This window comes from Lutzomyia longipalpis, chromosome 4 (assembly GCF_024334085.1).
Source record: "Lutzomyia longipalpis isolate SR_M1_2022 chromosome 4, ASM2433408v1".
Taxonomy (NCBI): Eukaryota; Metazoa; Arthropoda; class Insecta; order Diptera; family Psychodidae; genus Lutzomyia; species Lutzomyia longipalpis.
This window is the reverse complement of record NC_074710.1, coordinates 6,780,622-6,793,718: the sequence shown is the minus strand read 5'-3', so window position 1 is coordinate 6,793,718 and position 13,097 is coordinate 6,780,622. Positions and strand designations below refer to the sequence as shown.

Sequence of the window (13,097 nt, the reverse complement as noted above, 5' to 3'; positions counted from 1 at the left end):
AACAATTGGCATTCAAATGTATGATGTTTATTTAGCTGGATGTTGCTTACATTATGCTGTATACTTCTCATTCCATCTCACATGAAAAAACACCCTCCCCCGGGGCTGTGTGGAGGGAAAAGCTCACAATTGGGTGTTTTTGACTTGGAAGAGCAAATTTTGTGAATTTCAGCACACAAAATTATCATGATAATTTCGGCAGTTGTGTTTGTAATTAATTTATTGTCTTATCACATGCGAAGAAGAAGTAAATTAATGGTGTGACAACACGTTTGCGATTGAAATGCGCGCGAAAGAAAAAGCTGTGAGAGTGTTTTCATGTTCTGTTGTATCCCGCGTTGAGTGGTTGGAGAAGGAAGGTTCTTACTGAAAAGTGGTAAAAAGAAAATTGGGAAAAGAAAGATATTCTTTTTTTTTGCATCAAGAACGTTACCCTCAATCATCATCGTTGCCCACCCCGCGAGAGAGGTGTCTCACAGGAAATGAAAGATACTTTGCAAGCAGGTAAATGCACTTCAATAAATTCTTATCAGGTGATGGTACAATAATGGTATTTGATATCGTGTTGAACACTACAACTGGGAGTCACTTTGGCGCGCCAAATGGCAAATAAAATCGCGCAATCGACACGAGAGGAATCTTTTTCTCATTTTTTTTTTGAGCGGGGTTGGAAAAGGGAGATGCATTTTACATTCTTTTTTTTCTGGTTGTTTTGTAGTTGTCGTTTTGGGTGTCATTGTGACCCTTGTTGGGGGTCAGCAGGGATGTGATTTCAGGCAGAACCTTCTTCCCGGTAGGAGTTATGATGTCTTCTCCCCCGGCTTCCCGAATAGATATACTGGAGCACAGAATTGCCGATGGACAGCCATTGCTCCCGCCGGAATGATCGCTCATATTCAGTGCAACATCATTGATCTACCAATCGTGAGCTACATGAAATATTGGGACTTATTCAGCGACCAAGAAATCCTTGAAATTCCCTTGAAATCATGAAATTTCAGTAAAAAATTAATAGATTTCCGTTTTCTTGGTCGCTGAATGAGGCCCATTATACTAATGTTTTGTCCATGTTCTGTAGCTAACATTTCTGTGTTGTTGTGATACTTCTAGATTAATTTTTGAGGCTTAAAGAATTTTAATTTACTTAAAAACTCAGGTCAACTGTCATGAAAATTCTTCCACATTTTTTTTATCCAGGAGAAGCTTTTTCACAAAGTGGCCTTCGCGAATAATTTTGAATATTCTGTTCTGACTATTGGGAATTTATTGACATTTTTTTTAAAATGAATATTCATCCATTGTTAGCTAAAAAAATGGTCTGAATAATTCACAAATTTTAAATGAAATTTATACATTCATTTCATTCAATACATATTTATTTATTTATTCAATTATTTATTAAAATTTTGATTAAAATAATTTGAAATTAAATCAACATGTTCTCCACATTTATAGATTTTCTAGGATTTTTCTGCAATTATTTTTTAGCATTTTATGTTCTTTAATCGCATCTTATTTAAAGCATTTTGCTCATTTCTTTTATTTTTGTATTATATGTATATATTTTTAACGCAACATTCAAAGATGCAAATGAAGAGTAAATTTTTTAAGATGATTTTAGAAAATTCATTCCATTTTATTTGATAGGAAAATTTGGAAAATTTTTTAGGTTTTTGCTTTTGAATATTTATTTGACACTTAATAAAGTTTTTTTTCGTTAACTGTTTTCATTTTTTTTAAATGAATCATCTCGTTCTCTGTCTTTGAATTTTTCTTATTGAAGAATATTCTATTTATTGCAAAATTTGCGATTAATTCTCATTCTATCTACACATGGTAATTCCAATAATTACCTGCGTGATACATAATATTTGTATTAATAAAAATTTCAGATGTCTTACTCAAATAATATACCAAAGTCGATAAATAATCTGGTTTGTTTCAATCTCTTTTTTCTGAGAATTTAATCTTCGCGATAATATTTTCTTCCGCGTATTATGCTCAAAAATATTTGCATAGAAAGCTCTTTTTCTCGGAAAATGGGTTATTTTTTCACATTGTTTTTTTCCAGAATACTTATTTAAAGTATTCCGCTGCAGGGTTGAAAATGCAGTGTTTTGCAGTTGAGTTAATTATATTTTGAATTTTAGCACATTGAGGGAATTAAATTAAAAATATAAATAATATGTACACAATCAATGTATAAAGTTTGAATAATTAAAATATGGTTCAATGGATTTTATTATATTTATCATGAATTAAGTAAATTACAATTTTTTTTAAATAAAATAATTATTGTGAAACAAAAACAAATCAAATATTATATGTTACATATAATTTAATATTTTTTATGAAATTTCCAGCCCTTCTAGCTAATTCTGAATTACAATTTTCACGTTTTTGTATTGAATTAATTAAAACCGTTCAGTGGGCGGAAGAATTAAATATATAATTTTTTTTATAGTTCTGCAAATTAATTAAAGGAGTTTATTCAGGCTTGTATGAAGGATGATCCTCTATCGCAGAACAATTTTAACCCATCTCATCTTGTAGGGGAACATAAAAAATAGAAGAATCGCGAGAGAAACTCCCCAATATCCACTGGGATCACATCGAAAAGTGCAGTGAAAGTACATTCCGGGAAAACATAACCTCAATTTGGGAACAACATTTAAATGAATAGGAGGAACTCCATTGTGTTCGACCAGCGTGGCATCGGGACCTCTTGAGCTTCTTTATAACCTTCCCAACCTTTCCTGCCTACCCGGATGAAGATTTGAATGATTTTTGCTTCACTTCTGTCTTTCCGGACTTCCCGTCGTTGAGTTTTTTTTTTCTCTTCTTGGAGTGGAGACAGAAGTGAAGCAAAAATCATTCAAATCTTCATCCGGGTAGGCAGATTGGGTTGGGAAGGTTATAAAGAAGCTCAAGAGGTCCCGATGCCACGCTGGTCGAACACAATGGAGTTCCTCCTATTCATTTAAATGTTGTTCCCAAATTGAGGTTATGTTTTCCCGGAATGTACTTTCACTGCACTTTTCGATGTGATCCCAGTGGATATTGGGGAGTTTCTCTCGCGATTCTTCTATTTTTTATGTTCCTCTACAAGATGAGATGGGTTAAAATTGTTCTGCGATAGAGGATCATCCTTCATACTAACCTGAATAAATTCCTTTTAGGGGTAGATTCTGTGGAAAATCTTTTCATTCTTTTCTAAAGCCTTAAAAGTTTATTGCAAGATTTTGACAGATGGAGTTTTTAAATCGTTCTATTGCCGTTCTATAAAAAAAAATAAAGAATTAGTTGCTCCAGAAAACAGCCACAAAGAACTTTAAAGATGCCTGGAAAAGTAATTTTCCTTAAAAAAAAAACTCGATTAAAGAAAAAAAAATATCAAATTCTTATAAGATTATTCCCAGAATACCAAAAATCTTATAACTGACGAAGAAAGATTTGAAAGATTTATATTAGAATCTATCCCTTAGTTTTGATAACTTTTTGGGGGTATTTTCAGAGTACAAACTGTGTGAATGACCGACTTCTCATCTCACGGGAGGGACTCGCAACCCTTGCTGGAGCAGATACCTTCTGTGGTAATACCCATGTGACGCAGGAAGCTTTTGGCAGAACTCTCGTTGTGGGTTTAAGGACTCCCCGAACATCTCGTGGTGGACGCTTTCTCTGCACCATCACAGCAAGGGCATGCCAATGTGGTCAGAGACGTTCGGTAGGTGTGCACAAATAAAACTTTCTCACTCCCCCTCACCCCCAATCACCTGCATGGTGTTCCTGCAATTTCACTGACAAAAACTTTGTAATTAGACGAGAATTGTTGGTGGCACCCAGACGGGCGTAAATGAATTCCCAATGATGGCGGGATTAGTGGATTCTCGGATTAGAACTGTGATTTGCGGTGCAACGATAAGTTAGTAGCTATACCCACCTACATATGAAACTTTTCCATTTCCCAAATGCTTTTCCTCAAAATTTCTCCCGCATGTTCTACCTACTCGACAGTTTCTCACAGACATGCTCTAACTGCTGCCCACTGCACGAGAAATGTTCCTGTACGTAATGCTGGACTCCTTGTTGGTGAGCATGATTTGAGTGTTGGGCATGAGACACCCCACACGCGTCTCCTCACTGTCGCACGATTTATTGTTCATCCAAGCTATGCGCCCAATCCCAGTCGCAATGACATCGCCCTGGTGCAGCCACAGACCAATATTGTCTTCAGCCCTGGTGTGGCGCCAGTCTGCCTCCCCTTTGACCAGCGGACAAACACCTTTCTGGTGAGTTAATTGACAAACCCACGCTCAATCGCACGCTCTCTCTCTGCTAAAGCTTTCACAAACACACCCCCGCACAGTGAAACTTTTATTCAGCACAGCAAAATTTTTTGAAGAGCTTTAGCGATGGATCAATTGGCATAGACAACTTTTTTTTCCTATCCAAATTGTTCAATACAGACCATTGAATTGGGGTTGTTTTCTAGGAAAATTTTATATATTTTTTGAAAGTCTTAAATTAACGAATTTTTCTCTAAAGCTTTTGTGAACTGAACATATTTCTTTTTTATTAAAAAAAAATTAAAAAAATAGGTAGGTATTGTTGAGCTTTCTCTGAAGCTTTTTTTTTTCAACAGATAATTCATTAAAGTACTATATACTATACATAGCTTATGAGGACATTCGAAGTCCATCTAGTAATTAAATCTCACCTCAGTACAATGCACTTTTCCACGCTTTTCCTCCCAGCAAAGCTCGCCCTGTATAAATTACCATTTTACCCGAGAAATCATAGTCTGATCATTTCTCACATCGTGAAAAAAAAGGAAAAAAAAAACCTAGCAAATCGATCAAAATGTACCGGAGAGGTGCATTAATGAAATTAGAGACTTTTCTGCAATTCTGCACTAAATGATTTCTATCTTTTCCGTTGCTCTGGGCTACAAAAAACAGGGTGCGCGGGTGGAAGCTACGGGATGGGGAACGTTGGATTTTGGTGGGCCGACAAGTAATCGCCTCATGAGGGTAACATTGGACGTTGTGGCGAATTCTGTTTGCACTTCGAGGCTCAATAATCCCAATATTCTGGCATCGCATTTGTGCACATTTACACCAGGAAGAGATACCTGCCAGGTGAGTAACTTCCCTGTACCATATTCTCTTTTTTTATCTTTCGTCTACAGTTTAATTTATGACGAAGTTCTGGATAAAACTTGAACTTGGTGCTTTGAAAAGTTTGAAAAGTTTTTATTTTGACTTTTTTTTTGGCTCCACCACGATGGTGGAATGTCGTAAAGAGTCCCACACTGCTTAAGACATTGATTTTCATTGCTTTACTTTTTCAAGCTATAAAAGACATTTTAGCTTACAAGTTTTCACTGGATTAGTTGAAGTGAATTGCATCTATTTGAAACTAACTAACGTATAAAGATTGGTACAAATCGAACTTTAAATGCGCATTAAATTCTTAACTTATGTGCCAATCTAGTACGTTTAAATGAAAATAATTTAAATCAATTTTTGGGATAAGGAAAAAAAATTATTTCATTAACAAAATATAGGGAAGTTTTAAAGAAAATGTTTCTAATAAATAATTTTTAATTGTTCCGTTATAAAATGTGATTCGGCCGAGTAAACGATATTTTATTACATCTCGTGTAAAAAACTTTCTCCATATTATAACGATTAAAAATACAAAGACTGACGTCACAGAATCCGATTTTCTAACCTCAAAGTTGACTTTGCTTTTCTCTCAAAAAGAAAATGTTTTTTAATTTTTTTTTCGACTAGTATGTGAAATTACCTACATCACAATAAGTAAACAAATTTTATTTTGAGACTATTTAAAAAGTAAAATTGGCCACAGTGACCACCTAAATGATGAAACATTGACGTGAGTGTTTTATAAATTAAAAGAAATAAATCAAATTAGTGATGTCATTTTTTTTAAAAGTTTTTAGCAAGTGTTTGCTGGTTTTTCTTAGCCGATGTTTTTTCTTTCTTTCTTGATTCTCCGAATATTTCCTGGAAATGTTAATTTTCCCATATAGAAACGAATAAGCACCTTTTATTGAAAAATACCAGATTACGTGAATGCTAAAAACTTTAAAGCCCTTGAGGTTAATTTATTTTGCAAACTTTCCATGTTCGTCAGAGCCCAATTTGAGCCTTGAGCTTTCGACTCCATCTTATCCAAAGCTTAAATGTGATAAGACCGTTACGAGTATTTTGTTTTCAACGTTTAGATCACTTTTAAATTTAAATTTATTTTAATTTTTAACAGTACGACTCGGGTGGTCCTCTCATGTGGACGAACCCTCGCAATGGACGCCTCTACTTGGCTGGCGTTACGAGCTTTGGAATTGAATGTGGAACACATCCAACTGCAAATACACGAACTACGAGCTTTCTAGCTTGGATTGAGCAGAATACCCCCGGGATTGAATACTGCAGACCCTAAAATTTTTCCCCGTGCCATGGACAATAAAGAAAACTTTATTCCACACAATATTCATGTGCAATTTGCTTTGGATTTGCATCATTCGGGGTGCGCGCACATGAAGTTTTTACAATGATAAGAGTTTTGTGCATTCACCCACCGCGAGCAAATAAAAGATGTGTTTGTTATTCGCAAAATATATACATTTTAAGGGAGTGATGTTACAAAATGCTCCCCATTCGGGGATCACTTTACTTTACTCCATGCACAAGACATTGTGAGTTATTTGGGGAAATTTGAAAGAGATTTAAAATGCCATTTGAGTGCCGTGTTTGCATTATTGCCATGGCTGTTGGATAAAATTTATTGCATGCAGAAAACTCTCTGAGAAAATTCCATTTCGCTGCAATGGATTGGAGGGCGGTGGTGTGGGGGGATGTTTAGCCAAATAAACGCTATATATGTTTGGGGTGGTGATGTGATTTTTCAAATTGGCGAGAAGCAATATTGTTTCCTCTTTGTCTTCACCATCCAATGCCAAAGCCATTTGTCACCATGTTGAGGAACAAGCTATGTATGTGCTATGGGGTAGTATCAAGGGTAGCACGGCCACAGGGGAGATCTCCCTGATGGAGTAGAAGAGCATACATATGGTATGTATGTAGTGAGATTCCATCTTTGGATGTGCTTTTAAATTTTTCGTGGCAAAGAAAATCCGCAATCTTGCCAATGGAAATTGACTTTCTGACCCCCATCACCCCAACCCACCCTTCCACGCCCTCCTGAGCCACATCAACTTGCATTTGTGGGCAATTTTCATGCAAAAGCTACAACGCGTGGTGCTGCTAAAGGAAGTTCCTTCAGGTGTTCCAAAGCGGTAAGTTTGCATAATTGAAATTTACTGCTTCCATAGCTTTTCTGGCGGTGCCTCATGTTGTAAATATTTTCATGTATACACAATTTATGTTTATAAGGTAAATAACAAAATTCCCCGGCTGCTTTCAATCTCATGGAAGAAGTTGCATCAAAAGAGGGTAGTAGGTATGCACAATATATTATCTTGAAGGAAATATTTAAAGTTTTTTTTCTATTTTTTTTTGACTGGGATCAAAGAAAGGCATTTAAACAGAAGAAAGGGTTAAAGAAACTTTTTCATAAGAAAAATTATAAAGAATAAGAAAGGGCTAGTCAGGATTAGCCCATGATGGACAATTTCTTTACTTTAAGTGCATAAAAATTTAAAAAAAAAATTAACTTCACAAAAATTGAATAAATTTGGTGTAAAGAAGAGCTTAAGAATTTTTCTTACGCGTAAATTCGAGAATTTTGGGTAATAATTGACTTTTCTGGACAATTTTGAAATGAGACTTCGTAAAAATTTCAATCATATTTGGTATAATAAACGCAAAAAGTAAAAGGGAATTTTAATAAATTTTTGGAAGTTTTTAAAACTTCTTTTAACTGAAAGATTAACGAAGATATTTTAGTTAATTTTTACACATTAAAAATTAGATTTATGTTTTATTATTAGGCCTTATAAGCCATGAAAAAGCAATTTTTATAAATTTTTTAATAAAATTTAAATAATAAAAAAAAAACATTTCCAAACTCTATCAGAAATTTGAAGATTTTTTTTAGAACTTCAGTTATCATAAACAAAACTTTATGGATTATTTTCTTTGGCATGCTTCCATTTGAAATTGTGTTAGACACACTTTTGGGAGTTTGTCTGCATGAATTAAACATGAAAGTGCAATTAAGGAAAAAGCAGTTTTATTAATTCAAACACTCCATTATGTTGTTTACATGATAAAGTCGAATAAAGCTCTCACAGAGTTAAGTTGTTTTTGTTTCAATGACTTTTCCTTTAAAAAAAAAAGTATAAGAAAATATCTCAAAGAGACTTCAAAATGCTTTCCATTCATTAAAAACTTATGCATGTGAAGAAGAATTTATTTCTTCACTATTTTAGGAGAGCTTTCGTGTTATATAAACCAAAATATCTCGAAGAAAGGAAAGGAATGAAATAGAAAAAAATTTGCCTGCAAAAATTTTCCCTTGAACTCTATCTTAATCCAAATGTAAGAAGACCTTTTCGTAAAGCTCAACATCTTTGTCTACAGCAAGACGAATTGATTATTTTTCAGGGGATTTGCTGCCTGAACCCTTCGTTAAGCCAATGAAAGTGTCCACCAATTAATTACACATTTTTCCAGTTCAGCGACACTTTTGCCAAACATTCAGCACCATAGGATAGACTCTCCATATGCTTTATCCTCCTGCACGTTCCCACCCCATCCCTAATTCTATGTAATAGTATCACTGCCATTTTTTTTTATTTCAAAATAGTGATTCCTAAATTATATATTTTATATATGTAGTTTATTTAATTAGGAAAAAAGTGAAACTTTTCCGAGCATTTTGAAGTCTTCCTGGAAAAAGCTTTCATCATTCTAATTGTACATACTGGATTCATTTTGATATATTAATAGAATTTTTGGTGATACATTTTATAATTTGACCGAATAAATGTTGAAAAAAGGACATGTCACATGAAAAAAGTTTGATTTGTGGAATTTGAGTCATTCTGCATTTTGCCTCTTGCAAAAGCATTTTGAGTTTTTTTTTGAATAAAATTTTTCTCTCACTTTATTTTGTCATATTTTTTTCGTCGATATTTTACTGCAATTTGTTTCTATATTTTCTACTAATTTTCACATAATTGGTATCATTTAATTTAAAAATAAAAATTGTCTATGTTATACTATGTACAATAGCATAAAAGCATTTTTTTTTCGACAAGACATAAAATGTGAATAAAATATCCGTATATGAAGCATTTTTTTTATTATAAAATTTAAATATTTCATAAAAAAAATTTTTTTTGTTAAATCTCTTATATCTGAACATGAATAAAAAATTTTTGGATTCTTTTTTGTCAACTGGGTTTTATGCTTTTCTTTGTTCCTGATTCTATCTTTCTTTAAGATTTTCATGGGTCATTGAAATGCTTTTCAATGCGATAAATCAACAAAAGAAACAATAGAGTTTTCCATTAGGTACAATTTCTATATAAATTTCCCTGAAAATTTACGCTAAAAATTTAATTTTCAATGACTTTCTACATCATTTTTGTATAGTATTTAAAAAAAATATAGGTACCTACCTATATAATGAAATTAAATTGCAAATCTTGTCTTAAAAAATGAAAATACGACGTGAAAAAGAAGTTAAACTGCAAAAAAAAAAAAAACTACAAAATGAGTAGAATTTGTGAAAAGATCTTTGCTTGTCAATTATTCTGTCTTGTGAGACTTATCTATATTACGCAAAATGCTATGATGTTTTTTTTTTGCAATCCCTCAGTTTCCCCCAGAATACAGAAATTTTTTTTCATGTCTTGTACTTTATTAGTTAGCTCTTCCGGAGAATATAATGTTCTGCGAGCTTTTGCAGCTTTTATAATTTTTTTATTGCATTCCTCGAGAGTAAATAATAAAGCAAAGAAAATTCTAAGAGAGTAATTTTATTGCTTGGCATGGTGAAAAAAAAAGAAGGGAGTCGTTAGAAATCGACACAAAAGCGAGGGACGACAGGTGAATGTCTCCGCAAGGTAATTTTTTGAGAAAGGACTGGGAACTGAATAACGTCTTTCACAGGGCGAGGGTTTAACACAGGGAATTGTGCAGTATAGAGGATGAAGAAAGTGGCATCCACCCCCATGTTCTTGTGTTGAGTCGATTGAAGAAAGTCAATTCATTGGAGCGAACAATGTCATAATTCAATATCCCCAACCGACAAGACCTGCTTCCTCTCTTTGGAAGATCTCTGCTTCTTTTCTCCAAGAAATACTATACGAATCCCAAGCACAATTCTTCCCATGTGGTGGCTTTGTGCTATATATGGCAACACAAAAAAAGAGGAGAGGAGGGATGATTTTCTTCCAAAATGGAACGTATCATCCAGCTGGACAGATATGTCACAAGATTACGAAGAATTTAGAATGTTTTTGCCATCATATCCGCCTTCTGTTCCCACATTGATACATTTCAGGGGCACAAGAAAGCGGGAGGTGGATCCTCAAATTGAGTCCACACATGAAAAATACCAAAAGATGTGCGATGAAGAGAATTGAATTCGTCTCATGTCGTGTGAGAGATTGTTGGACATTCACATTATAGGGTTGAATTTATGTTCTCATGCAAGGTATCATAAATTTAGTGATGTGATGTACAAAAGTTTTTTTTTCATTGGTTAAAATCAGAATTATTTTTTTCAGGAAAAAAAATGATTTGGAAAATTATAACAAGTTTAAAGAGCAGATCAAAAGAAAGCGCATAAAAAATTTCAGTTAAGACATTTTCGCAATAATTGATTAATTATTGAGCTTAATATTTAGTCAATGTAGGTCCGCATAGTTGAACATCTATTGATCAATCAGATGATTATTCAATTATGACTAAATTAGTTGTCAATTTGGTTCAATCATGATTATTGATTCAATAATTTGTTTGCTAGGTATGTTTTGAAAATATTGAGCAATAATTGATCAATAATTGAGCAAAAATTGAAGAACAGTATTTGGTCAATCCATGATCAATTATTGATTGAGTTACATTTATGTAGTTGACTCAATATTGATAGTATCAATATTGAGAAAATATAGATCCGCATAGATAATTAATTATTGAGAAAATAGTATTGACCTGAGATTGACCAATAATTGATCAATGGATTGACCGTCTTAATTTATTAATTAATTTATTTTGCAATGCCCTACAATAACTTAAAGATAAATTTGATTAGGGGACTTACTCTGTCTTATGCATAAGACTCTTTCTTAGTTTCTTGTGTACACCACCCTTTAGTTTATTCTTCATCATGTTTTTTGCATATATAATATATCAATTTCTTTGTTGGAAAATCTTTTTCATATAAAGGCAAATAAGTGCCCCGTAATATAAAATGATCTCTTTTATGGAAAAGTTCATAAGCAAAGAGGAATATTGTGGAGAAAATTAACAAACTTTCATCTACTTCTCTATATATAACAAAACTATATATTTAACTTACGGAGATTATTGAATTTTCCCTTAAAAACTTTCACTTGGGCAACATTTATTTGATTTCCTCTTCAAATAAATTCTCCAACTTTGTAGTTGATATGAATTAACCTCCTCTTTGACCACTTGTTTTGCCAGAAAGATACCCCATCTCTCATCTAAATATTCTTTGAGTGGGGGGTGGTTGTGCAGAGAAGAGATGCTTCTTTTACCAAATAATTTCCATGTCAATGGACGTCGATGCTTTGTTCTCTTCATACAAAATTTTGAATCAAGTAATGCCCCGGAGGCTTCTCGTGTATCTCAACCTCCATATTATGTTATGTATATGGCCTAGTGGGTATTTACGGTATTTACTCGTTTTCAAATTCCACCACATTCAGCACCCTGACCACGTTTATCCTACACCCTGTACCTACTGTAAGGGGATGAGTGTTTGAGGAACTCAGCTGAAATGATTAAGTTTCACCACCTTCAGCGCGTGTAAAACTTAACTTCCTCCGAGCAATGGACTCTGGATCTGAATTTAGGGACTTCTCTGTGTGTACTGTGAGAACTCTTGTGCCCTTTTCCACAGTAAATTTAACTCGTATTTTGCTAAAGTAAAATAAATCTTAAAAATATACGACACGTGGCTCCGTTTGAAGCCTGTTTAAGCAGCTATACATATTTAATTCCTTTTTATAACTATTTTTCTAAATGATCAGAAGTTTCTTTAATTTTACTCTTATATAGAGGAGAGTGGAGTAAAAAAAGTCATTTAGGGTTTGAAAAAAGGTCAAATTATTAAATTTTCCCAACAGATAAAGCGAAATGTATATAGCTCATTTCTTTAGCACATTTTTTGCACTACAACCCTATTCTCAGATCTATCTAAGCTAGGAAATATGATATATTGAGCTTTTTCGAAACCCCTAAGTGACTTTTTTTGCCCCGCTCTCTCATAAATTAATCGAAATAATGGTAACAGTAAATGATTTTTCCGAAGAAAATAAATTATATACAAAATGATATCAAATTTATTGAAATTGATTGTAATATAAACCTTCAGAGAGAACAACACCTCTGACTTTTAATCTATGAGCACAAAAAGAGAAAAATTGAGATTTTCCGCTTGGATATAAAAATTTCAAGATTTTCAAAAAATAATCATTGTTGAATTTCCAAAAGTCATTTTACCCCTCAGAAAGTTAAGGTATGGATCCCACTGTGGCTCGTCAATAAAGTTCAGAGTGCAATTGCAGATGTTGTGTGAAAGTTTTGGCGGTGATATTTGTGGAAGAGAGAGGGAATGAGCGAGAACTCTCAATAGATTTATGGAATGTCTGATAGTAAAGAAAACTTTCAATGTGTTGTCAACGACTTGGAAATTTTCTCACGTCTTTTTCCTCTTTTCTTCTCAAACCTAAATATAGTCCCTAAATGTATAAGATAGTGGGCGGGGGGAGTAGAGCAAGAAATAAGGGTTGGGGCATTTCCAAAATGGTGTTTGTAAACACATCTCTTGATTGGGATACTTTCCTGCAAATGGAGTACCTCCGAGTTAAATATTTATTCGGTGTGACCCATTTGAGTGTCTGGACAAAC

The 13,097-nt window shown here is 33.6% G+C and overlaps 1 protein-coding gene across 1 annotated transcript; it reads left to right on the top strand.

Annotated features, from left to right (window-relative positions):
• Positions 1–324: 324 nt before the first annotated feature.
• Positions 325–6,516, top strand: LOC129795928 (venom serine protease-like). The gene is made up of 7 exons (XM_055837481.1): positions 325–504; positions 719–924; positions 3,515–3,727; positions 3,823–3,925; positions 4,018–4,292; positions 4,962–5,141; positions 6,292–6,516. The coding sequence occupies exons 1-7, from the start codon at positions 483–485 to the stop codon at positions 6,466–6,468; spliced, it is 1,176 nt and encodes a 391-aa protein (XP_055693456.1). The 5' UTR covers positions 325–482; the 3' UTR covers positions 6,469–6,516.
• Positions 6,517–13,097: the final 6,581 nt, after the last annotated feature.

Excerpts from the sequence above, each read along its gene's own strand:
- LOC129795928 (XM_055837481.1), top strand. The coding sequence starts at position 483 with ATGAAAGATACTTTGCAAGCAG. Across the intron at positions 505-718 it reads GAAAGATACTTTGCAAGCAG|TTGTCGTTTTGGGTGTCATT; the intron begins GTAAATGCACTT and ends GTTGTTTTGTAG. Across the intron at positions 4,293-4,961 it reads AGCGGACAAACACCTTTCTG|GGTGCGCGGGTGGAAGCTAC; the intron begins GTGAGTTAATTG and ends TACAAAAAACAG.